The sequence below is a fragment of the Macrotis lagotis genome, chromosome 3, assembly GCF_037893015.1.
Source record: "Macrotis lagotis isolate mMagLag1 chromosome 3, bilby.v1.9.chrom.fasta, whole genome shotgun sequence".
Classification (NCBI taxonomy): domain Eukaryota; kingdom Metazoa; phylum Chordata; class Mammalia; order Peramelemorphia; family Peramelidae; genus Macrotis; species Macrotis lagotis.
In genome coordinates, this window is record NC_133660.1 from 222,129,567 (window position 1) to 222,153,971 (window position 24,405).

Consider the following 24,405-nt stretch of genomic DNA (forward strand, 5'->3'; position numbering starts at 1 on the left):
ACTGGTGTCCCAGATTACATCCCCTCCAACAATGATCATTATCCTTTCTGGTCATATTGCCCAATCTGAGAGGTGTGAGATGGTACCTCAGAGATGCTTTAATTTGCATTTCTCTAATCAATAATGAATTAATTCTTAATTACATTAATGTATCTTTTGAAAAAGGAAAAATATACAAAGTTTAGTAAAAGAGCATTTTCCCTGAGTGTGCTGCTTTTCTGTTCATTATTAGTATTTGTTTCATTTCATGGTTATTACTGAAAATAATTTATCATATAGAAGAGAAGACTATTTAAAAGTGATCTACTTTTGGAGAATCAGCTAGTTTCTTTCTATTGCTCCATAAATGAAAGCATGAATTAAATTAATTTATGTACATTGTGATAATTTAGGTTTGAATTTTAGATCAGGCTATCTCTCTTGCTTAATTTTGTAATGGCTTCTTGATAACTGTTTTTTACTTTAATCTGCTTTCTTTCTAATCTCTCCTTCCATAATGGCCTATTGAGCATCACTCCTCAGTGCCTGCCTAGTAACCTGAACCTAGCATTAGTCAGTTAAGTGACTCATCCAGAGCCCCAGGCAGAAAGAGCAGAAATGAGATTTGAACCCAGAGCTCCCAACTTGTACCTCTTGGTTTTCCTGGCTTCCTTGAAGTCCTACTTTCTGCCCTAGAATCTTTCCTGAGTCCTCTTAATATTAATGCCTTACCTTTGCCATTACTTTCAATTTGCCCAGTACATGCTTGTCCATCAGTTTTTCATATAGATAGATAGATAGATAGATAGATAGATATTGTCTCTCCCATTAGAATGTGAACACCTTGAGGGAAGAAACTATTTCTTTCTTTTTATCCCCAATATTAGCCCAGTACTTGGAACAAAGAATTTACTGAATACTTGTTGACTAGTATTGAAAATAGAGTTATTAAATTAATTATCTTGGAGAGAATGAAAACACATTTTCACTTGAGAATATATAGTAACTTTAGGTGTTGCCAGTTTTTTTTTTTGTTATGCTCTTCTTTCTACAATTAAAAAAAGTTTACATTTTGGAAAAGAAAGGATATTACCATTTTCTAGGATATTTGGTGGTATTATTTCAACTAAGTTTGGATGCTAATTTCCATCTTCATAGCTCATCCTCCTTGATAATGTAGTACAACCATAATTCTCTCATGGTTATATTTCCACTGAACTGACTGACTATTAATTCAGAAGGACCAGATAAAGCTGAGTTGTGAAGGAATGAGCCTTTGTTTAATTGTAAATATGTCTTGTAGCAGAATTGTCAAGGGAAATTACCAAAAAACAAACTAAAGGTAAATAGATTGGGGCTTATGTTTGATAGATTACATTATTTTCTTCAGTATCTTGGTCTCCCTTTGAAGTTTAATACACTTACAGATTTTAAAATTTAAAATCACAGAGTTAAAAAAGGAGTGTATATAGAGATTCCATTTAAACACATCCCATCTAAGGAAAAATATTTTCTTAAGTGTTCTAGAGTTTAAAATATTACTATGGGGGCGGCTAGGTGGAGCAGTAGATTGAGTACTGGCCCTGGAGTCAGGAGTACCTGAATTCAAATCCCGCCTCAGACACTTAATAATTACCTAGCTGTGTGGCCTTGGGCAAGCCACTTAACCCCATTGCCTTGCAAAAAAAAAAAAAACCTAAAAAAATAATAAAATAAAATAAAATATTACTATGTCAATCGAACAGAACCAGCCTCTAACCTGAAGCCAAGAGAGCAGGCCAGAGATAGGAGAGTCAGGAATCAAACAGAAGTTTAATTTCATAGTGAGGAAAATGGCTTGTAAAGCAAGCTGGCAAACTAGACTCAAATTCCAGGGCCACTGCCCTAGTGGAGGACCTACTTTTCTGTTGGCAGATCTCAATCCACATACAGTGACTACTCAGTGAACTGTAGCCCTGGCAATGAGAGGTCACAGTGTGACTCGTTTGATTCCTGGCAGGGCTTCATGACCAGAGCTTGTATCAACTTGTCCAGTGCTCAAAGAACACCTGTTGCTGGCCAGAACAACACAATAATTATATGAAACAAATCTGAGAGTTTTCTATGGCTGAGATCACCCAGAGGGTAAGCACAAAGGATTGTTGTTAAGCCAAGCTCAGGAAAACAGGGTGTCTCCTAGTAAAATCTCGACAACTCACATTAGTTTTGGCAGAGGTTAAAATTGAGTTTACATTGAGTTTGAACACTAGACTGAGTACATATGCAAGTCCCTAACTTGAAATTTCATTAGATGGCAGAAGAAAGGATCACTTGACTGAACTATAACTGATTACATTTTAAATTTAAAGTTAATTTAAGGCAGTGATGATGAAAAAGACTACCAAAGTTTTTGTAGCACTTTGAAGTTTGCAAAGTACTTTACATGCATTATGCAGGTTGATGTTCACTACAGTCCCAATTAGATGGGTAATACTGTTATTATCTCCATCTTACAACTGAGAAAATTAAGAAAAGTTAAGGGACTTGCCTTTGCTCATATAAATAGAAAGTTTTAGAGGGCAGGATTTAGTCAGCTATCTTCAGACTAAGTGGATTTAGTCAAAGGGTTTGAATTCTGATGGCCAATAAGGACCCTCCCAGATCTAACTATGATCTTCCAGTCCAGTTGTATTTATAATGTACCACATGCCCTCTTAGTGTTTCTTCTGTGTTATTTCATGTCTTACATTGTGAGCTATAGAGAAGAAACTCTGGCATATTCATCTATCACCTATTAACTGAACACCTTGCATAGTAATGACTTTGGTTAGACTAGAGAAAGGATTGGGAACAGTATAGTTCTCAGTCCTTGTAGCTGAAGGTGGCTGAGAAGAATGAGTATGCTTATTTTCCTCCCTTAAATCTACCCTTCACCAAATTTCATCTGACTGTTGAGGGCACCACCACACTTCAAATCATTCATGTGGGTGACCACTTCATCTTCTTTATGGGCATCCCTTTATCATAATGGTATTTGGAATTTGCCTTGTTTTGCATCCTGGCACCTCTATATTCCCACATTTATCACTTCTTACAGAACAATAACATTCTATTACCATAACTACATTTTTTTTGTAGTCATTCTGGAGTTGCTAGGCATTTATTTTATGTCCAATTATTTATTACTTCAAGAAGTACTGCTACAATTATTTTGATGTATATGGAACCTTTCTTTATGTCTTTGATCTCCTTGGGATATCCATTTAGCCTGGATCAAAGAATATGGTATTTTAATCCCTTTTTTTGCATAAGTCTAAATGACTTTACAGAATAATCAGACTCACAACTTCACCATCATTGTATTTATTAATGTGCCTATCTTTCCCTCAGTTCTAACAACATTGACTATTTTCATCTTTTGTCATCTCTGCCAATTTGCTGAGTGTGAGGTAAAATTTCAGTGATTTTGAATTGTATTTCTTTTATTAATAGTAATTTGGAGTAACATTGTATGTGGTTGGGAATAGTTTGCAATTTGCTTGAAAACTATTCATTATTATTTCTTTATATTCACTGGGAAATGACTCCTAGTCTTAGATATTTGTTTTGGTAAATAAACATCTTTTTAATAGTTTCCATTTGTAATTGTCACTTAATTATCTCTTTAAGAAGCAAGCCAGTTATGTTAAGCTCAAGACTGTGTTATTAAATTCATTAACAGATTCAGAATTTGAAACAGGAAAATGATATGGGCCCCAGAATCAGGGACAAATGGTAAGCAAAGTGACTTTTCTCAGGGCTTTCAAAACCAACCTTTATGTCTTTGAAATCAGCTGTTTACCTCAGGTAGAGACAGTGTTTCATAGAATCAGAGGCCATTTGAAAGAGATCTTAATAGCCCTATCCCTCCATTTGCAGATATAGAAACCAAGACCCTGGCAAATTAAGTGACTTGCCTATTGATCATGTAGGTCTAGCCAAACCTCTTGCCTTAAGTCAGACAAGATATTACCCACATTTTACAAAGGAAACAACTGAAAGCCAGAAGAGTTAAGTGACTTTCAGTAAACTTTTATTGAGTTCTTACTGTATACAAAGCATTGTGCTAGTTGCTGAAAGAGATGCAAAGATAAATAAGATGCCATCCCTGCCCTTAAGGAATTTATAGTTTAACATAGACCATCTCCACATTAAACTGTTAGTATTATGGATCAGTCATCAAGTTGACACACTGTGGGGCTACTGAACTCTATCCATGTAGTTCATTTGCATTATAATGAAACCAGAAGACATAAAGAGGTTGCATCTAAGAGGCTTTTTTTTTAGTTTTTTTTCCAAGTCAGTGGAGTTAAGTGGCTTGCCCAAGGCCACACAGCTAGGTAATTATTAAGTGTCTGAGGCTGGATTTGAACTCAGGTACTCCTGACTCCAGGGCCAGTTCTCTATCCACTGTGCCACCTAGCTGCCCCAATTGGTTGCATCTAAAGAAGAAAGGTTCCCAGGTTCTCCTTGAAGAGTCAAGTAAAAGAATTGGCAGAAATGGTTTCATCATGTCCTCAAAGGCAACAAAAAAAACATCATTTAATGGCACACTTGGTCATCTTGCCTTGCAGTGCTCACAATGTGCATAAGCAAACAAACCACCATGAAGATAAATGCAGCTTTTGCACCAACATCTGTTGTAGAGGATGAAGAAGTATTGAAAGTTTATGAAGAACTAAACAAGAGTCTTCTAACAAAGTCAACATATTACTTGATATTCGTTGACTTCAGTGCAAAGGTGAGCATGGGAAAGATAAAACTACTGTGAATATGTTTTGGAAACTAAAAATGGAAACAATAGATAAGGGGATGTTAAAAAATATCATTTTCTGAGGTGAAAACTATTGAGTAAGATAGTCCAGTAGTAAGATAGAAAAACAATCATTCTTGGGATTAGAAAGGCCAGGTTCAAGAACTCACCAGGCATATGATCCTGGGCAGGATGCATTCTCTCTGGGCTTTGGCAGAATAAACAGTTTTCAAAAATGCCCTGATAGAAATGGTTTCTATACCACTTCCCCACTTGCCAATGAAACCACAGGTTCAAATCCTCACTATCCCTCAAGCCAAGGTTAAAAAGAAAAAGTAAATGGAAGTGAAAAGGGAAAAGTATACCAGAGATCCCAAGATGAAGTTCTGATATTTGACAGAGGTCTTGAGTTGATGATCATCCTTGGATCCATGATCTCATTAATAGCATTTCCTCTGGCTTAGTACACAACTTGTATATTCTTTTTTTTTTTTAGACTGCAGACATTGGCCATGTCTTTCCACAAATCACCCAGAGGATTTACCAGTCTTGTCAAAGTTCTCCTCTTAGTTCTTTTACTATTTTGTGGATACCAGTTCAATTCAATTTAGCAAACAGTTATTAAGGACTTATTTATTCCAAGTGCTCTGCACATACTGGCATATATGCAAAGTCAAAAAAACCAATTCCTGCTTAGAAAGTTATTATGTATTGGGTGGGTGGGGGGTAACACAGGGCAAAATAAGAACAAAATGATTTCTGAGGGAGAGAGGAAGAGATAGTATTAGCAATAATTCAACAATTCCTCTGTTATCCTTTGCCTTAAGGAGTGACAGTCTCAACTTCTTTTCAAGTGGTTCATGTCTCTGACAGTCTTTTATATCACTTCTACAAGATAGTCTACCAACATGATGTTTTCTGTGCATAGCTAAGGTCATGCAAGATTATTTAATAACTACAGATAACTTTTTCTGTAGTCCTATTTTTATCCATAACAAAGGAGAAAGATGAGATTTCTCCTAGATGGTGAAGTCCTTCCCCTTTATGTCCCTTTTTACATGTTGTCAATGAGTCAGTTGCCCTAAACCTTAGAACTTTGCTAGGTCTCCCCGATGAAATCTACTGTCACTCAGAATAGATCATTTCAGAAATACGCATAGGAAAAACCAAGTAGCTGAAGAGTGTCTCTTGTCTATATGATGTCACATGGTTAAAGATGTACCTCACTGAGTTAATCTGTCAGTATGTGTACTTTGGACTGCCAGTTGAGATGAACAAAGAGTTGAACACAGACTCCAACATGAGGAGGAGAGAAAGACCTAGATTTATTTGGTGAAATTCTATAAGATTTTCAACTCACGTCACAAAACATAGGAATTCTGCATACAGCTGTATTAAATTTGAGAGGCGGTGTAGCATGGTGTATAGAAAACTGGCTTTGAATGAAAAAGTCTTGGCTCTTGGTAGATGCTAGATGTCAGTGTCACTAGATCACAGATTACTTGGGGAGGAAGAGTGTTTAAAAAAACAAAACTGAAAAGGTAGGAGGAAGTCAAACAAGTTATGAAGGACTTTGAAAGCCAAACAGGCTTTTTTATTTGGTCCTGGAGGCAATAGGGAGCCTCTAAGAGTAGATAGTGGTAATCCAAAGAACAGCATTTCTCTTCTTCCAGAGAAGATTCAGGGACAGTGACTGGTAGACAGGACACTATGTGAGTAGGTTAGTCCCTTCTAGACATTGAAGACAGCTATGGAAGATGATAAAAGGTATTTTTATGGATTTAAATCAAAGGGTCAAATTTTATTTATGAAACGATAGCTAATTCAGGAGAGGCATTGGTGATATCTCATAAACTAGATTAAAACAAATAAGCATTGGGGGGCAGCTAGGTGGCATAGTGGATGGAGCACTGGTCTTGGAGTTAGGAGGACCTGAGTTCACATTTGGACTCAGACACTTAAAAATTACCTAGCTGTGTGACCTTGGGCACGTCACTTAACCCCATTGCCTTGAATAAATGAAATTTTTTTTAAAAAACCAAATAAGCATTAAGAGAGATTTTTAAGGAAGTAATCTTATTTGAAGATATGCCCTGAATAAGAGCATATTAGTCTTAAATATACATGCAAAAATAATATTTTAATTATTCTCCTTTTAAATATGTGTAGCTGTTCCCTCTGTAGATTCATGTCATGTCTCCTCACTCTTTAGAATATAACTTAACTAGCTGCTATAGTCAAAAAATTCATCACCTTGTGAGGATCCTTCTAGAAATTAGCCTTTCCAATCTTAGCCTGGATCTTCATCCAGTCACTCACTAGTTCTGTACTTGAAATATTTTTGACTTGGTAGTACCTACCAGAGCTTGCTCTCCACTTCTGTGGTCTTTGAGATCCTACACAGCATTATTTTAGTGGAAGGTACAAAGTAATATAGTAGTTAAATTTATCAAAGAAATATTCAATCCTACAAAAGGAAAAGTTTATGAGGTAAAGGAGTAACAGAATTTGTATAGTAGAAAACAGATAGCCAATAATATCAAGAAGGAAAGACTAAAAAAAGTGATGCAAAAAGGGACTTGTGCCATGCCAGATGAAAAAGTCTACCATAAAACAATAATTTTTAAAACTGCCTGGTAATAAAAAATACAAAGTAGATCACTGGAACAGATTATAGAATACAGAAACCATCAGGTCATCAACCTGAGTATGACGAAACATTGAAGAAAGGAATCATTCGATTAAAACAAATGGCAGAATTGGATAGTAATAAAGCAAAAAGTAGATTTAGATATTTAGTAGTTTAGAAACTTCAATTTAATCTATCATTGCAAATTATTGTACCCACTTTACAAATTGAGAGGAAAAGAATGTGTTTACTTCATTTGTGTGGAAGAGAAAAGTTTTTTTATCAAGTAAAAGAAATTAGAATTTATGAATTTATGAATTTAATGAAAATAATAAAAGAATTTTATGTTAAAAACAGTTTCACACATGAAAAATGGAGGAAAATCTTTAAACATGTCTGATAAAAATTTAACATCCAGGTTGAATAAGAAACTTTGCTGTAAAAGAGCATAATACTCATTTCCTAAGGGGGATATGATCAAAGAACATGAACAAAGAGATTTTGATAGGAGGAAACATTGTTTTTATCCATTTGAAAAATATTTACTCTGTGATCAAAAATTAAAATTAATGCAGTAATTTGCAATAATTTTATGTCCAACAAAGTGGCAAAATACCTAAAATATTTTATGTTAGTAGGTCTATAAACTGATTGCTTTTCTTGGAAAGCAATCTGAATTTATATTGAGTTAACAGTTTACTGTTTCTGAGGATACTACTATTACTACTAGGACTATATTCTATAAATGGATCTGGGGGAGGGAGAAAGATTTCACTGGATAATAGGAACCTTGTTTTTAATGGGGGGGGTAATGGAAACTACATATTCAATGAGAAGGGAAACAGGGAAATCAATTTGTAATATATCATTGTAATGGAATAATCTTATAGCTTAAAAATGCTAAGTGGAAACATTATCATGTTTCTCCAGGTAGTTCATACCTTTGGCAACTGGACACCCCAGCTGAACAGTAGCTGCAAAGGTCTAAATGAGATACTGATGAAAATATTTAGAAAAGAAATAGAGTCACAAACAAAGGCTCTTAACTGATTCTGTAGACTTGCCTCTTCTGGGAGCATCTGATTGCCAAAGTATTGCTTCAGTATGGTAGATAGAAATATGCAAGGCTTGTATGTAGTGATGCAAAATAAAAATAGAAAAGAGGTACAATGGTGTAGTAGAAGGGACTTATAGAGTCCAAAGACCAAAATTCACATATTGGTTTTATATTAGTTTTGTGTGACCCTAGTCAAGTCATATAACCTTCTCCTAGGGTCTAATAAGTAGTAAACAGCAGGGGAAGCTAGGTGGCACAGTGGATAGAGCACCGGCAGGAGGACCTGAGTTCAAATCCAATCTCAGACATTTAATAATTACTTAGCTGTGTGACCATGGGCAAGTCATTTAACCCCACTGCCTTGCAAAAACTAAAAAAAAAACTTAAAGTAGTAAACAGCAGAGATGGATTTTTGAATCCAGGCCCAGTTTCCCCAATTTTTCCTACTTTTTTTAATGGGTTGGAATAGATTCCCTCTGAAAATCCTTCCAAACTCTGAAATTCTATGAATATCTTATTCTTCCCCTCTGAGTTTTTTTTTTCCCCCATGGTCCTTAAAACTTTAAGCTTTCTCTTAATATATCTATTGGTCTAATAAATACCATTCTCCTCCACCGAAAAATTTCAGTTACTTCTCTTTGCAGTGCCAAGTTTTGCAAACCCTCTTTCTACAAATGCATTTTAAAGGCCAGGAAAAAAAAGCACTTGTAACTTTTCTCTTTCCTTTGTCTTTGTCTTTTTTTTTTTAGGTTTTTGCAAGGCAAATTGGGTTTAGTGGCTTGCCCAAGGCCACACAGCTAGGTAATTATTGTCTGAGGCTGCATCTATACACTGTGCCACCTAGCTGCCCCTTCTCATTCCTTTTTCTTGAAGTTAAATTATAAGTTTTGCAGCATAATATGCTGTTAGTCTGTCTGTGAAGAGCTCTATTTTAAATGATAGTGAAAATTCTGCTGATAAACTTTACAGTCAGGCTTCTTACAATGCTATCAATGTGAGTCATTTTAGCAAGGGCCATTTCCTGATTGTTGGGTCTGCTAGTTGTCAGTAGTTAGACTGGATCAGTCAAACTCTTGAATTTGGCCATTTTGGTTTTCATAATTCAAAATTTTATTTAGTTATTTTCATTCTACTGTCTTAAAAATCATATGTTTTTCTAATAAGAATCTTAAATAAAACTCCTGAAATTATAGGTAGCTTCTGTGTCTTCTAAATAGAAACAGTACATTTCTTTTATGGAGCACAAAAGTTAACATTTGGTTTTATACCGCTGCTGCCCCAACAAGTAAAAGTGATCTCTTGCTACTCATACTTGTCATTCATCATTTATTAAGCACCTGATATGTAAAGGTCCTATGTGTAGCACTGAGAATCAAAAGATATAGGCTATAAGTTTGTTCTAAAGTAGCTTATAATCTAACTGGGAAAAAAGTCTTATGTACATACACACACGCACACATAATTGTGAAACAACAGAACATGATAAATTCAAAGAAAAGGTCCTTTGCAAGTAAAATTCTGTGAGATTTTACCTGACACTATATGAAATTGCTCTCTTTTCCCTCTAGAAGGATAGTTCTAGGTTTCTTCATTAGCACAGTCCAAATTCCCATCCCCTCCCCTTCTGGGGTGCAGTCCATTGCCTTGGTACTAACCAAGATTTCTTTTCCTTCTTTCAAGACCAGAACTACTGAATCAAATTTTTGCTCCATTTTCTCTTGTCAAGAGGCTGGATGTGGAAGTCTTCATTCACATCTTTCCTTGAGCTGTGTAGCCCCCGTCTCTGGCTGCCTTCTCTGAAGCCTAGAGTTTCCAAACTGTTCCTTCATAGTTCATGAAGTCCAAGACCTCTTTTTTTTAAGGGTTTTTTTTTTTGCAAGGCAAATGGGGTTAAGTGGCTTGCCCAAGGCCACACAGCTAGGTAATTATTAAGTGTCTGAGACCGGATTTGAACCCAGGTACTCCTGACTCCCAAGGCCGGTGCTTTATCCACTGTGCCATCTAGCTGCCCCCAAGACCTCTTTCAACTCCACTCTGCCCTGGTTACTGCCATCTAGTTGGCTGAAGGCTCTGACACTACCTCTTTATATCTGCCCTCTGTAGGGCTGGGGTTGAGAGGGAGTGTTTTGAGTCTTGGGAGGTTAGGTCAGAATTTACTTTTCTTAAGTCTTTGGTCTATCTCTGCTCCTCCTGGATCTCTGAAACTGAACTCTAACTAGTCAGTTAGCATGTTTTTAACAGGCTCAGTACAAATCCATAGCCTGCTTTAATCAAATCACCCTTAAAATCAGAACTTGCTCATTCCTCAATAAAGTATGAAGAAGTCAACAACTAACTGATCAAGGATTTCATATTTCCATCAAGGCCTTATGATCAAAGTTCCAAGTAAGATATTTATGAGATTGATGAAAAGTTGGAAGAGAAAAAGTTCCAGTCAAAGGCTTTTAACTCATAAGTTGGACCTAGCTTCCCTAGTTACACCTGTCTAGAGACTTATTGTTTGAATATGACTCCACTTACTTAGAAAACAGAACTGATTTTCTTGACTAATAATATTCATTAGCCCAACAAAAATGCCAGAAGCTGTCAAAAAGCATGGGCACAGAACTGAGCCAGTGTCTGAGTTTTGGCAGAGAGGTCACCAAGCAAGGGACTCTGGCAAAGGTTATCTAGTTTAAGATAATTGGCCCATCAGAATTTCATCAAGGTTGGGCACATCATGATGAAGGTTGGTTACAATGTCTTAATAATACTATCATGGGGCAGCTAGGTGGCACAGTGGACAAAGCACCAGTCCTGGAGTCAGGAGTACCTGGGTTCAAATGTGGCCTCAGACACTTAGCTGTGTGGCCTTGGGCAAGCCACTTAATCCCATTGCTTTGCAAAAACTAAAAACAAATAAATAAATAAACAATACTATCATAAAAAATACTTTGGCCAAGACATTTATGTGAGAGTTACCCTCTTTTCATTTATTTTGTTTTCTTGAGCTGAGGAGATTATGACTAAGCTTTAGTATTTAATTGATGATTAACTTTAGGACAGCAAATTGTATTTAATACATTTGTTTCAAATATCTTTCTTCTTGGTGATATTGAAGAAATTGCCTTGATGATATTGAAAAAATTGCCACTGATCCCTCACAACTTGTTCCTTCCATTTACTTGTGGTTGGAGCTTATTCTATGGAGTAAAACTTAACATTCTTACCATTGTCCTTGGACCTTTTTATAAAAGATAGGTATTCACTTCCTCAAGTACAAGAGGATATTTCAGGTCTACCATGGATAAACTTAGACTCAAGCTTAACAGGGTTCATGGAATAAAATTTATTGTCTCAGAGAAAGAATTATCCCTCATCTCCAAGTCTATCCCCTGTATTGGTGTCCTTTATGTCTTCTTCTTATGGACTTTTCAGTCATTCTCTTTATCTCTTGTAAGAGTTGAGGGTTGAGAGTCTGAAGACCTGGTTTCCCTCCCTAGCTCTGAAACCTACATGATCTTGTGTGTCTCATGTAAAGTCCTTTGAACCTTAATGACCTTTCAAATCCCTTCCAACTCTAAAATCTATGATCATAACTCTTTCCTTCCCCACTGACATAGACATTAGAGCTAGAAGACCTTGAAGGGCACATTCAGCTCTCCTCCTCCTTCTCTTCCTCATCTTTTTTTTTTTTTTGAACTGTCAGATGAGGAAACTTAAGCTTAAGGACATTAAGTAATAGATACCTGGAAGAGGAAAGACTCAAGCTCACATCCTTGGGCTTCCAGGCCAATGTTGTTTCCCTAGCACTTCCTTGCCTTCCTTAGATATTTTCCCTCCCCTCTGTCTACAAACACACTTACTCCCTATCCTTAAAGGAAAAAAAAATTCCCAAACCTTGCTCTTCCTTCTAATATCAGATTTGTATCTTACTAAGTGGTGTGTATTTATGAGATATTGGGGAGGGGAGAGGAGGGGTGAAGGAGAGACAGAGAAAATATGCAATCTCTTGGGTTAGGGTCTGAAAATCTAATACTACCCAGTAAAAGTAGCTGATTATTTTCAGAGAATTCAGTTCATTGACTCACTGAAAATCACCCAAAAAATGCTCTTTCTACCCAGAGTCCTAGGTCTATCAGAGCTTAGATTTATAGAGAGCTTGGAGGCCTAAGGAATGCTTTCCTTACAATAGTCCTGTGAGGTAGGTAGTAGTATAAGTATCATTAGTTCCGTTTTATGGATAAGAAAACCCAGTCAGAAAATTGCAGTATCTTTCCTCTGGTTGCACAATTGGTATGTATCAGAGCCACAGTTCAAATCCAGGTCTCTGATTTCAAATGCAGCACTCTTAAGATTATGTCATCCATGCAACCTAGTCAGGAAATAAATGTTTTGTCAGGTAAAATAGCATTTTTGTAGTGAGTCATAACACTTTACATGGGAGGGTGGTATGCATGTGAGACTTTACGAAAACAACAAAGCACTTCCCATTAGAAGCCTGGCTGATTCCCATGACAAACAGTGGGAATCATTTAAATAGGAAACTCAACATAATATACAAGAATGAAGAACCTTACAGCTTATCTTACCATCTTTTTAGTCAAATTTATTCCTTCCTTTTGACTTTGCATAAACATAATTATCTTCATTCTCTCTGTCTTCCATTATTTACCATATGTATATTTCTAGCCTTCATGGTTCTTAGAATGTTTTTCAGTGTTATCACATGTTTTCAAGACTGCTCTAAACTAATTTATGACATAAAAGGAGTCGAATTGTTAGCTGTTCAATTCAGTCATTGCTTGTCCCATCACAATACAGTATTTATTTTGTAGCATGCAGAAATTGTATATGACTTCTATCTCCTTCCTCAGTTCTCAGCTATACAAATCCTCATAGAGGAGTCTTGTTTCTGAAGAGAATATTTATATATGCTCCTATTAATTGTGTGATATCCTGATTTCTCTTTGGAATCCATAATTAAATTACAGAAAATAAAGATGTCAGCAGTTCATAACTTTTTGTGTGTTTCAAAGACTTCTTTGGAAGCCTCACTCTATGAAATGCAAGCCATTGGAGATTAAGGATTATTTCATTCTTTATATTTTAATCTCCAACTCCTAGCAAAGTGCCTGGTAAATAATAGATGTTTAATAAATTCTTATTGAATTACACAAACTGATGCTATGCAAAGGGAGCAGAACCAAGAGAATATGGTACATATTAACCACAACATGGGGAGTTGATCAATTATGATGGATGCAACTCCTCTCAGTAGTTCAGAGATCTAGAATAATCTTGGGAGGTCTGTTTCGGACAACAATATCCACATCCAGAGGGAAAAAATAAAAGACCAATTTTTTAAAACTTCCCTTAAATTTTTTCTATCCCACGGTTTTCTTTATTTTCCCTTAGTCCCAATTATTCATACACAAAATGACTAATACATAAACATATTAAACACAAATGCACATGTACAACTTTTACCAAACTGTTCACTGCTGGGGGGAGGGGTAGAAAGGGAGCTTGGTAGAAAAATGTGTAACTCATCAATATTCAAGTGGATAAACGTTGAAAAACTTTCATAACATGTAATTGGAAAAATAAAATATCAAACATGTGGGGAAGTAAATTCTTATTGATTTGATTAATTATAAAGTTTAGAATTAGAAGGGATTTTAGCAATCAGATACTCCTTATTTTACAATAAGGAAATTCAAGTTGAGAGAAGTTAAAAGGTTTGTATCCAAAGTCATACAGGTAGTAAACAGTAAAATAAGGCTTTGAGCCCAGGTCCTCTGATTTCACATTCTGTGGTCTCCCTGCAAACATTAAATGCTCATGTTCATTAGAGAAAGTTTGATTGACTGATTTTAGATTCACACTCTATCTTCAGTAAATCTTTAGTACTCAACACCAACTTTTTGTTTTTGATTATTCATTATCCTAAGTGTTCCCTGTGGTAAAAGGTCTAAAGATGATCTTAAAAGAGAAAGGTCATTTGAAGTAAGTGCCATCAATTGCCTTTTTGCATGTCATTTGTTTGTTTGTTTTGTTTGTTTTTTTAGGTTTTTGAAAAGCAAATGGGGTTAAGTGACTTGCCCAGGGTCACACAGCTAGGTAATTATTAAGTGTCTGAAGCCCGATTTGAACTCAGGTACTCCTGACTCCAGGGCCGGTGCTCTATCCACCCCCCTTTTTGCATGTCTTACAACATTTACTTTCAGTCATTTCTATCTTTCTCACCTGCCTCAGAGGAAAAAGAGTCTCTCTTCCTTTCCAAAGTTTACCCTTCTATAAGTTCTCATGATCTAATTCCTTCACATACCCTCAGATCCTTTTTAAATCCACTATCCTTTCTATCTCTTACAAATTCAATTTTTCCCTCCCACTGGTTCATAAGCCTATAAAATGTTAGCATTGGATGTGGCCTTAGAGGTCAATCTTCCTTTCTCTCTGAAAACATGCTAACCTCCCTTAAAATAGAAAAATAAAAATACAAAACTCCAGCTTCTACCACTAGATAACACCTTATCTTTTTTTTATTTCCTTTACTATTACACCTTTATTCTTTAGCCCCTGACTCCTCTGCACTTATCTTTTTCAACTTCTATTAAAATTGCTTTCTCAGACTTCACCAGTAATTTTCTACTTAACAAATCTAGTCTTTGAACTCTCCTTCATATTATTACATTTGTCACCACTATTCCTTCATTCTTTTTTTTGATGTTTTAACATTTTATTTGTTTTCCAATTATATACAATTGTAATATGTACCCATCATTTTTTGCAAGGCTCTGAATTCTACAATTTTTCCCCCACCCTCCCTTCCCCCCCATAGAAGGCTGTCTGATAGTCTCTACATTGTTTCTTGCAAAGTCATCACTTCCTTTAGTTCCATTCTGCATTTGAAGGAGTTATTTTCTTCAGAGAACTTCTTTATCTCCTTTTCCAGCTGGCCCTTCTGCTTAAGGCATTCTTCTCCTCATTTGCTTTTTTGTTTTGCTTTTTACATTAGGTCTAAACTGGTTTTTAACATATGATTTTCTTCAGTATTTTTTTTGTATATCTTTCACCAAGCTTTTGATTTGGTTTTCATGATTTTTCTGCATGGCTCTCATTTCTCCTTCCAATTTTTCCTCCACCTCCCTTAATTGCTTTTCAGTGTCTTTTTTGAGCTCATCCATAGTCTGAGCCCATTTTCTATTTCTCTTGGAGGTTTTGGATTACAGAAGCTTCAATTTTGTCATCATCATATGTGTTTTGATCTTCCATGGGACTAAAGTAATTCTCTATGGCCAGATTCTTCTTTTTCTGTTGTTTACTAATTCCCTCAGCCCAAGACTAATTTACAGTACTTCCAAGGCTTTGGAGTTGTTTTTGTGGGGGGACACCCCACTGGGACCTTTCTATCTCCAAGGTCTTATGCTCTCTAGCCTGTACTTTGATATGTAGATAACCACAGCACTACCCTCTACCCTGAGGCTTTAAGGAGGGATCCAGCTATCTTAGTATGGAAGCCCAAAAGCAAAATGTGAGTGTAGGCAAACAGCAGAGTCCTACCCCAGGGAGAGCAGAGAAATCTCTGCAGACTTCCCTTACCGTCTCTGGGGGTGCAGGCTGCTTTCTCCGGATTCTCACTGCAGATTCTGTGGCCAGTGCTCCTCGCTTCATACTCATCAGTGGAGCAGAGTTCTCTCACCACCCCTTCAAGCTGTTGTTGGTGATCTCTCGGCTGGGCTGTGCTGAGCTGGGCTGGGCTGTGTTGTGGCCACGGCTTTTTTTCCCCAACCCCGGGTCCTGGTGAAACACACCTTTCCTGCAGAACTTCTAAGTTATCTTGGACTGGAAAAATGTATCACTCAGTCTTTCTGTGGGTTCTGCCCCTCTAAATTTTGGCTAGAGTCATCATTTATTTGGTTTTTTTTTTTGGAGTTTGGGGGGTAGGAGTTCCCAAGAAATGCTTCACGCCACCATCTTGGCTCCACCCTGTTTCTTCATTCTTGAAGCTCTCCTCCCCTGAGTTCTGTGACAGTGAACCCTTTCAGTTTTCTGCTTAGTTCTGGGATCATTATTTTTATTTATTCTTTGGGTACTTCCTCTTAATCGTTCAGTTCTCTGCCCTTTGCTCTTCCTCCTCACAACTGAAGCTTTCATCTCTTTGAATGATCTACATCTCCTACCCCAACTCTGTCCTCTGTTTGTTCCACATTTGACTTTCAAAGTGACCCTTGAACATCACCACCTGAATGTCTGTCCTGCATCTCCAGATTAGCATCATAGAAAACTAACCTCTTCATTATCTTCTTTAAAACCTATCCCTCCTCCTGGTTTCCCTCTTACTAGTACCACCATTCCTTCTATCACCCAGGCTAGAAACCTCAAAAAAGGTTTGACTCCTCCCTTTTCTTTCTCCCTTCTCCCTTCAAATCAATTGCTGAGATCACTTCTACAGCATGTATTTCATCTCTTTGTTTTTGTGCATTCCCACTGCTTCCACCCCAGTTCAGGTCTTCATTATCTCTCATTTGCAATCTTGCATTGATCTCTTTGACTCCAGTTCACTTAGCTTGTTGACTTGAATATATCACAAGATCCCATTAGGCACTCAGTAAATAATGAATGAATATGCTTTATAGTAATTAAACTGAGAAATTACTGCATAGTCACAGAGATTTATAACTTGTGAAAAAATAAGAATGAAGAAAATGCATATAATACAGAGGTAGAGTTTAGTATATAGAAAGGAACTTCAAGGTTATCCAACCCAATTCCTATGAAATTCATGAAGCACAATATACTTTGGTCTTACATGCTGTCTTTATTGTGGATTTTCCTTCCACAGGTCAAATCACAACCTGTCTATGCCTTCTTGGTCTTTGCCATTATTTTTCCCTAAATGCTCTGTAGGAGATATACAAAAGCGCAAGAAACCTTCTTTTGACTGAACCACCACCATTACCAGTCATACATGTCCTCGCTGATGTATTTTATATTGCGTCTCATGCAGATACTGCTATTGACATCACTAGTATCCAAAAGGAAAGATAGATAATAAATATTAGTAGGATCTAATAGCAATTTTATAAGGTTGGATTTTTTTTTAGGAGCAGTATGAAATTGATGATTAATGTTAGTTTACAGGGATGTAGGGTGGTAGTAGAAATGAGCTTCCTAGATATGTCTTTGGATGTTTTCCTTAATCTCTATCATCATGGTTCTAGGTAATAGATACCACAGTGGCACCTGACCAACCTTTGATACTACTTACCAAGACTCAGTCATCTGCACAATTTTTCTGATCAGTAAAAATGCTTTTATCTTAAACAAGTTTATGTTTATTTTTTCTTCATGCTACTTTTTCTTCTTTAGTTCTCCTTGGACACCTATTAAGTATTGCTGCTTCTGGATTCTCTTTGACCATGGCCTTATTGATTTTCTGTCCTAAAGCATTCTATTTCTTGAAACCCTTTGGATCTTTATTAAATTAGCCCTCCCAATCTGCCTGAAAGTTCTCATGAATCTTAACAGTCACATTTAAAGGCAATTAAGCAAGAGAAGCCGGAGCAGAGAGGAACATTGTTTAAAAAAAAAAGTGAAGTGTGCCATTGAATCATGCAGTCAGAGAGAGAGAGAGAGAGATCTGCCCTTCCCAGCAGTGACTAATCAGTGTCCCTTCCTCCTTGCCCTAATCTACCAAAAGAACTAATTGTTCTTTTGACACCACAGAATAAACTGCAGGTTTTATGGCTCTCGGTCTTTTATTGAAGTTCAGGGACACTTCACTTGATTTCTCTCTCAGTATATTATATTACTGCAGTGATGACATTTGGCCTGATTGGCTTTTTTTTTTAATCTTTTGTACTAACCATTTATCAAATTGGCCAGGACTTAAAGGTTGAACTTGAAAGACTTTTTTTGCCTACCTTGATAGGAATTTAGCATCACATATCATCCCTACTGCAGTTTATAACATCACTTACACCTAATTTGATGCAGAAACATAATTGCCTGCCAGGAATAGGGGTTTGGGATGCCATCTGCTGCAGCTAAGCATGGCTACTTGAATTTATCTCATTTAAAGGGAAAATGAGCCTTCAAATTTTAGACTTGTACATAATCACTTGGTCTTTGTAAGATTTAAGATCTTGATGTTTACTGATGTATATTTTCCTTTATATTCTAGAGCTTTATATTCTAGAGTTTTCTTCTTGTCAAGTACATGTTGAATAATATTATTTTGAACCTTACTTTAAATAAGCCCTTTTTAAAATATTGAAACTTTTTATTAAAAACACAAATTTTCAATAGCAGAAGCATAGAAAATCCACTTAGATATGATGATGATATTTGTTCTTGAAGAAGACCATGATATCAGGGAGGTGATGCTATGACAAGCATGTGAATTGGATATGAGTGAGGGGGCACTGTGCCAAGTCACCAGCCTCACTTTCTCCTCTGAAGCTATCTGGGTCCAGTGACCAGATATGAATCAGAATGACTAGATATGATCCTGGATGTGAGGCAATCAGGGTTAAGTGACTTGCCCAAAGTCATATGGCTAAGTGAGTATCAAGAGTCTGATCCAGATTTGAACTCCCATCCTCCTGACTTCAAGGCCAATGCTCTATCCACTGTGACACTTAACTACTCCCACTTAAGAATATTCATAATGTGACTGGCATAAAGAAAGGAAAGAACTTCATTAGACTTCACTATTGTGCTAATCCATCCATCCATCTGATTTTATCTGAGCATCCAGGGTGAAACCATGTAGATCCAGACAGGAGGGAAGGTTTTGTTGTTTTTTTCCCTGCCAACTAGCTATCACAGTGGCCAGACCAAAAGAGATAAGAATTGATAACTAAATAAGGGCTTCCTTGGGTAAGAAGTGAGTTGGGGCAGCTAGGTGGTGCAGTGGATGGAGCACTTACAGTCAGGAGGATGGGAATTCGAATCCAGACTCAGACAATTACTAGTTGTGTGACCTTGGACTAGTCACTTTACTCTGACTACCTCACATCCAGGGCCACCTCCAGTCATCCTGATCCTTGTCTGCTCACTGGACCCAGATGGTTCTAGAGGAGAAAATGAACCTGGTGACTTAGCACAGCACTCCCTCACTCAAGACCAATTCATCTGCTTGTCATGGCATCACCTTTCTGATGTCATGGTCTTCTTCAAGAATGAAGAGCAGTGGGCAGCTAGGTGGTGCAGTGGATAGAGCACCAGCCCTGGAGTCAGGAGTACCTGAGTTCAAATCCGACCTCATACTCTTAATAATTACCTAGCTGTGTGACCTTGGCAAGCCACTTAACCCCATTGCCTTGCAAAAAAAAAAAAAAAGAATGAAGGATAGAATATGACCAGAAAGGAAAATGATCAATGTTGGAAGAGATGTGGGAAATCTGGGACACCAATACATTGTTGGTGGAGCTGTGAACTCATCCAGCCTTTCTGGAAAGCAGTTTGGAATTACACCCAAAGGGCAACAAAAATGTGCATACCCTTTGATCCAGCAATACCACTACTGGGTCTATACCCTGAAAAGATTATGAAAAAGGATAAAAAATGTTTGTGATAGGAAAGAATTGGAAATTGAGTGAATGCCCATCAACTGAGGAATGGCTGAACAAATCATAATATATGTGTTTAATAGAACACTTTTGTTCTATTAGAAACAGGAGGGATGGGATTCAGAGAAGCCTGGAGGGATTTGCATGAACTGATGCTGAGGGAGACAAGCAGAGCCAGAAGAACATTGTACACCATAACAGCAACATGGGGGTGATGGACTTGCTCATTTCATAAGTGCAGCAATCAGGCACAATTTTGGGATATTCTGCAAAGGAGAATATCATCTGTATCCAGAGAAAGAATTGTGGAGTTTGAACAAAGATCAAAGACCATTACCTTTAATTTAAAAAAACAACCCGTTATCTTATTATGAAATCTTGCTGTCTCTTATATTTATTTTTTTTTCTTAAGGATATGATTTCTCTCTCAACACATTCAATTTAGATCAGTATAGTGCATGGAAACAATGTAAAAACTAACAAGACTGCCTTCTGTGGGGGGGCGGAAGTGATATTTAGGGGAAAATAAATTTACTTTAAACATTTTTTTAAAAAAGGATGGGGGCAGCTAGGTGGTGCAGTGGATAGAGCACTGGCCCTGAAGTCAGGAGTATGGGCCTCAGACCTTAATTACCTAGCTGTGTGACCTTGGACAAGGCACTTAACCCCACTGCTTTGCAAAATCCAAAAAAAGAAAAAAGAATGAAGGGTAAATACCAATCAAGAAGTAGGTGTCCTTGGGGCAGCTAGGTGGCGCAGTGGATAGAGCACGGGCCCTGGAACCAGAAGTACCTGAGTTCAAATTTGGCCTCAGACACTTGATAATTACCTAGCTGTGTGGCCTTGGGCAAGTCACTTAACCCCATTGCCTTGAAGAAAAAAAAAGTAAGTATCCCACTCAAGAAAGGAATACAGCAGAATGAGAAGTTTAGAGATATAGTCAAGTCAAGCCCTCCAAATTTTTGGAGGAGCAAGCCTATTGTGAAAAGCTCTTTTATCTCTAGGTTTAAAAATTGATATTCCACTCTATCACCATTGATAACTCTGGTCACCTCTCTTCTCTTCGCAATGTGTCCTAATCCTATCCCTTCTTCTTCACCCATTTCCCTAATAGGGGTTGAACTGAGCCTTTCTGTATCTTCAGGTCCTTTGATCCAAGTAACTTTTTTCCCTCATCTTCTTCCTTTTGATGACACTCTTTGAAGCTATTTTATCTATAATCAACTCAAGACAATATCCTAGTGACAGAAATTTTGCCTCTTTAATTCTGTCCCCAGGTATCTGTTGGTCTCTGGGGAAGCAAAGAGAAAATTTTTCAGTGTTAACAGCTGTTAATATTGTTTGTGTAGATAATATTGGAGTTATCATGAGCCATATCATCTTTTCATTTTTCTTCTTTAATTTGATTTTGATTTTTTCATTGTGCTAATAAGTAGGTCTGTGTATGAGTATATATAGCAGCTAATATGAAAGTGATACCCACAGCAAGAATTAGTCATTTTCTGGGGCGGCTAGGTGGCACAGTGGATAAAGCACCGGCCCTGGAGTCAGGAGTACCTGGGTTCAAATCCGGTCTCAGACACTTAGTAATTGCCTAGCTGTGTGGCCTTGGGCAAGCCACTTAACCCCATTTGCCTTGCAAAAAAAAAAAAGAATTAGTCATTTTCTGCCAAAATATGTTAAGTATAATTTTTTATAATGTTGTTTGATTCTTGCCATGTCCAGTAGCTACCAATTTTCTGAACAAAATCTTAATGACCTAAAGTATCTATATAGTCTATACAATCTTTAGAATCTCTGATTTCTAATGGCTGAGCTCTTTTCCATCAAACTTCTCACATGTTTTCTTATACCCATTTTTTTCATTGAAATCAAATGTTAGATATATTGACTTCATTTGAAGGGACTTATCAAGATAATGCCAGAATTTCTCTACTTTCTTATCCTCCTCAATTAATATTAGTGTATAAGCTATGCTTATTTTCATGGAGAACTTTATTTTTCATGATCACTTGATGCAGGGGAAAGATGAAGAGAATTGTGAATATAACAGAAAGAAACTGGGTGGAGATGTAAATTGACAAGATGTAGAGAATTATGATTGTAACAAACAATTTACAATCTCAAATTGGGTGGAGATCTCCATTACCATTGATTCATTGTTTAATATAAAATCTGTATCCTGATCTCCTTAGGCTTTACCCTCTACCTAATTCCTGCTCCAGTAAGGGAAAGGGAATTCACCTTTTGCCCTCTGGATGAGAGGCAAGACATAAAAACCTGGGTTGTACTCCAGCTCAAGGCCACAGTCTTCTCTGACCATGGCCCAGTCAACACTGCTTGGCTGTTCTTTCTCTCTCTCTCTCTCTCTCTCTCTCTCTCTCTCTCTCTCTCTCTCTCTCTCTCTCTCTCTCTCTCTCTCTCTCTCTCTCTCTCTCTCTCTCTCTCTCTCTCTCTCTCTCTCTCTCTGTCTCTCTCTCTCTCTCTCTCTCTCTCTCTCTCCCCCCTATATCTTGTAACACTTTAAATCAATTTTTCTTTTATTTCTACCCTTGCTTTCCTGAGTCTAATGATTTCTCATAGGCAGAACTGAACCCAAGTAGCCAGTAGCTACAACTGCATGCAGTAATGCCCTTACTAATTGATAAAAGAAATGATGTTTTTTGTTGCTGCCATTTCCAAAATCAGATAATAGTGAGGAAAGTGAATATCCTTTTTCTATTTCTTTATTTATTGGGAAAGGCTCTAGTATATCCCTATTGCATATGATACTTGCCATTGATTTTAGATAGATGCTTTTTATAATATTAAAAAAGGTATCTCTATACTAGAGAGTATTGTACTTTCTGAAAGCTTTTTCTGCATTGATGGAAATAATCATGTAGTTTTGGATATTTGGTTTTTCATATAATTAATTATGTTGATTATTTTCCTAATGTTTGGCCATCCTTTCATTCCTGATATAATTCCTACTTAGTCATAATGATTTCTTGGATAAATCATTGTAGTCTGTTTGATAGAATTTTGTTTAAAATTCTTGAGTATTCATTACAAATATTGGTCTGTTATTTTCCTTCTCTGTTTTATCCTCTCCTGGTTTAGGTATTAAGAGTATATTTACCTCATAGAAAAATTCTGGAAACTCTCAATTTTTGAGAATAATGCGTATACTAGTTGTTCTTTAAAATTTTGATAGAATTCACCTGTGAGACCTTAGGACAAGGATTTTTTCTTTAGTAGTTATTTTATGACTTGATTTATTTATTTTTCTGAGATTGGGTTATTTAAGGAAGGTTATTATCCACTTCTGATAGTTTGTGATTATGGTCTACTTTGAGAATAAAGGACGAACAAGCACATAACTGAGTTTAATGTTCTTTTATTATTTTTATTTATTTTGGTATTGCTGTGATTCCATTTTGCTTATTTTCTATTTTATTTATTTGATTTTTCTACTCTTCTCTTTTTAAACAAATTATCTGTTTCATCAGAATTAGTTTTTTTGTATTGTTTCTATGAATTTGTATTTCTAGTTTATTTACCCCATAATTTGCATGTCTCTTGTGTGTTTTTTTATTTTTGTTCATTTATTGACTTTCTAATTATTTAAAATTTATAATTGGTTCATTAATCCTCTCCATTTTGTTAATGTATGCTTGTAGGAATAAGATTTTTTCCCTGAGGACTGCTTTACCTGCATCCCAGAAATTTTGGTATGTTATTTCATCATTTTCATTTTCTTTTGCATAGTTATTGTTTCTATGATTTGTTCTTTGATCTACTCATTATTTAGAATTTCATTGTTAAGTCTCCATTTAGGTCTATGTTTGTAGTCTCTATGCCTTTTATTGGTTTTATTGCATTCTGGTCTTTAAAGGATGTATTAATTATTTTTGCTTTTTTATATTTGTTTGCATGGTCAATTTTTGTAAAAGTTCTATGTGGTACTAAGAAATATGTATATCCTTTTGCAGTCCCATTTAGAAAACACTGTATAAGTTAAATCCTAATATTGGTTTAAAGGGCAGCTAGGTAGTACAGTGAATAGAGCATGGGCCTTGGAGTCAGGAGGATAGGAGTTCAAATCTAACCTCAGACACTTGCCACGTACTAACTGTGTGACCTTGGGCAAGTCACTTAACCCCGATTTCCTCACACCTAGGGTCATCTCCAATCCTCCTGAATCATATCTGGCCACTGGACCCAAATGGCTCTGGAGGAAAAAGTGAGGCAGATGACTTAGCATAGCCCCCCTCCCTCCCCACTCAGATCCAGTTCACATACTTGTCATAGCATCACCTTCCTGATGTTGTGGTCTTCTTTGAAAATGAAGGACAGGGTGGCTAGGTGGGGCAGTGAATAGAGCACTGGCCTTGGAGTCAGGAGTACCTGGGTTCAAATCCGACCTCAG

General features: G+C 36.7%; 1 protein-coding gene across 1 annotated transcript in view; it reads left to right on the top strand.

Annotated features, from left to right (window-relative positions):
• The window catches only part of LOC141518158 (lateral signaling target protein 2 homolog), a 170,245-nt gene that overhangs the window by 112,462 nt on the left and 33,378 nt on the right, over nt 1-24,405 (top strand). The window contains exon 8 of the mRNA XM_074229916.1: nt 23,657-23,707. Coding sequence (XP_074086017.1) covers nt 23,657-23,707 — 51 coding nt within the window. The remainder of the gene's footprint in view (nt 1-23,656; nt 23,708-24,405) is intronic.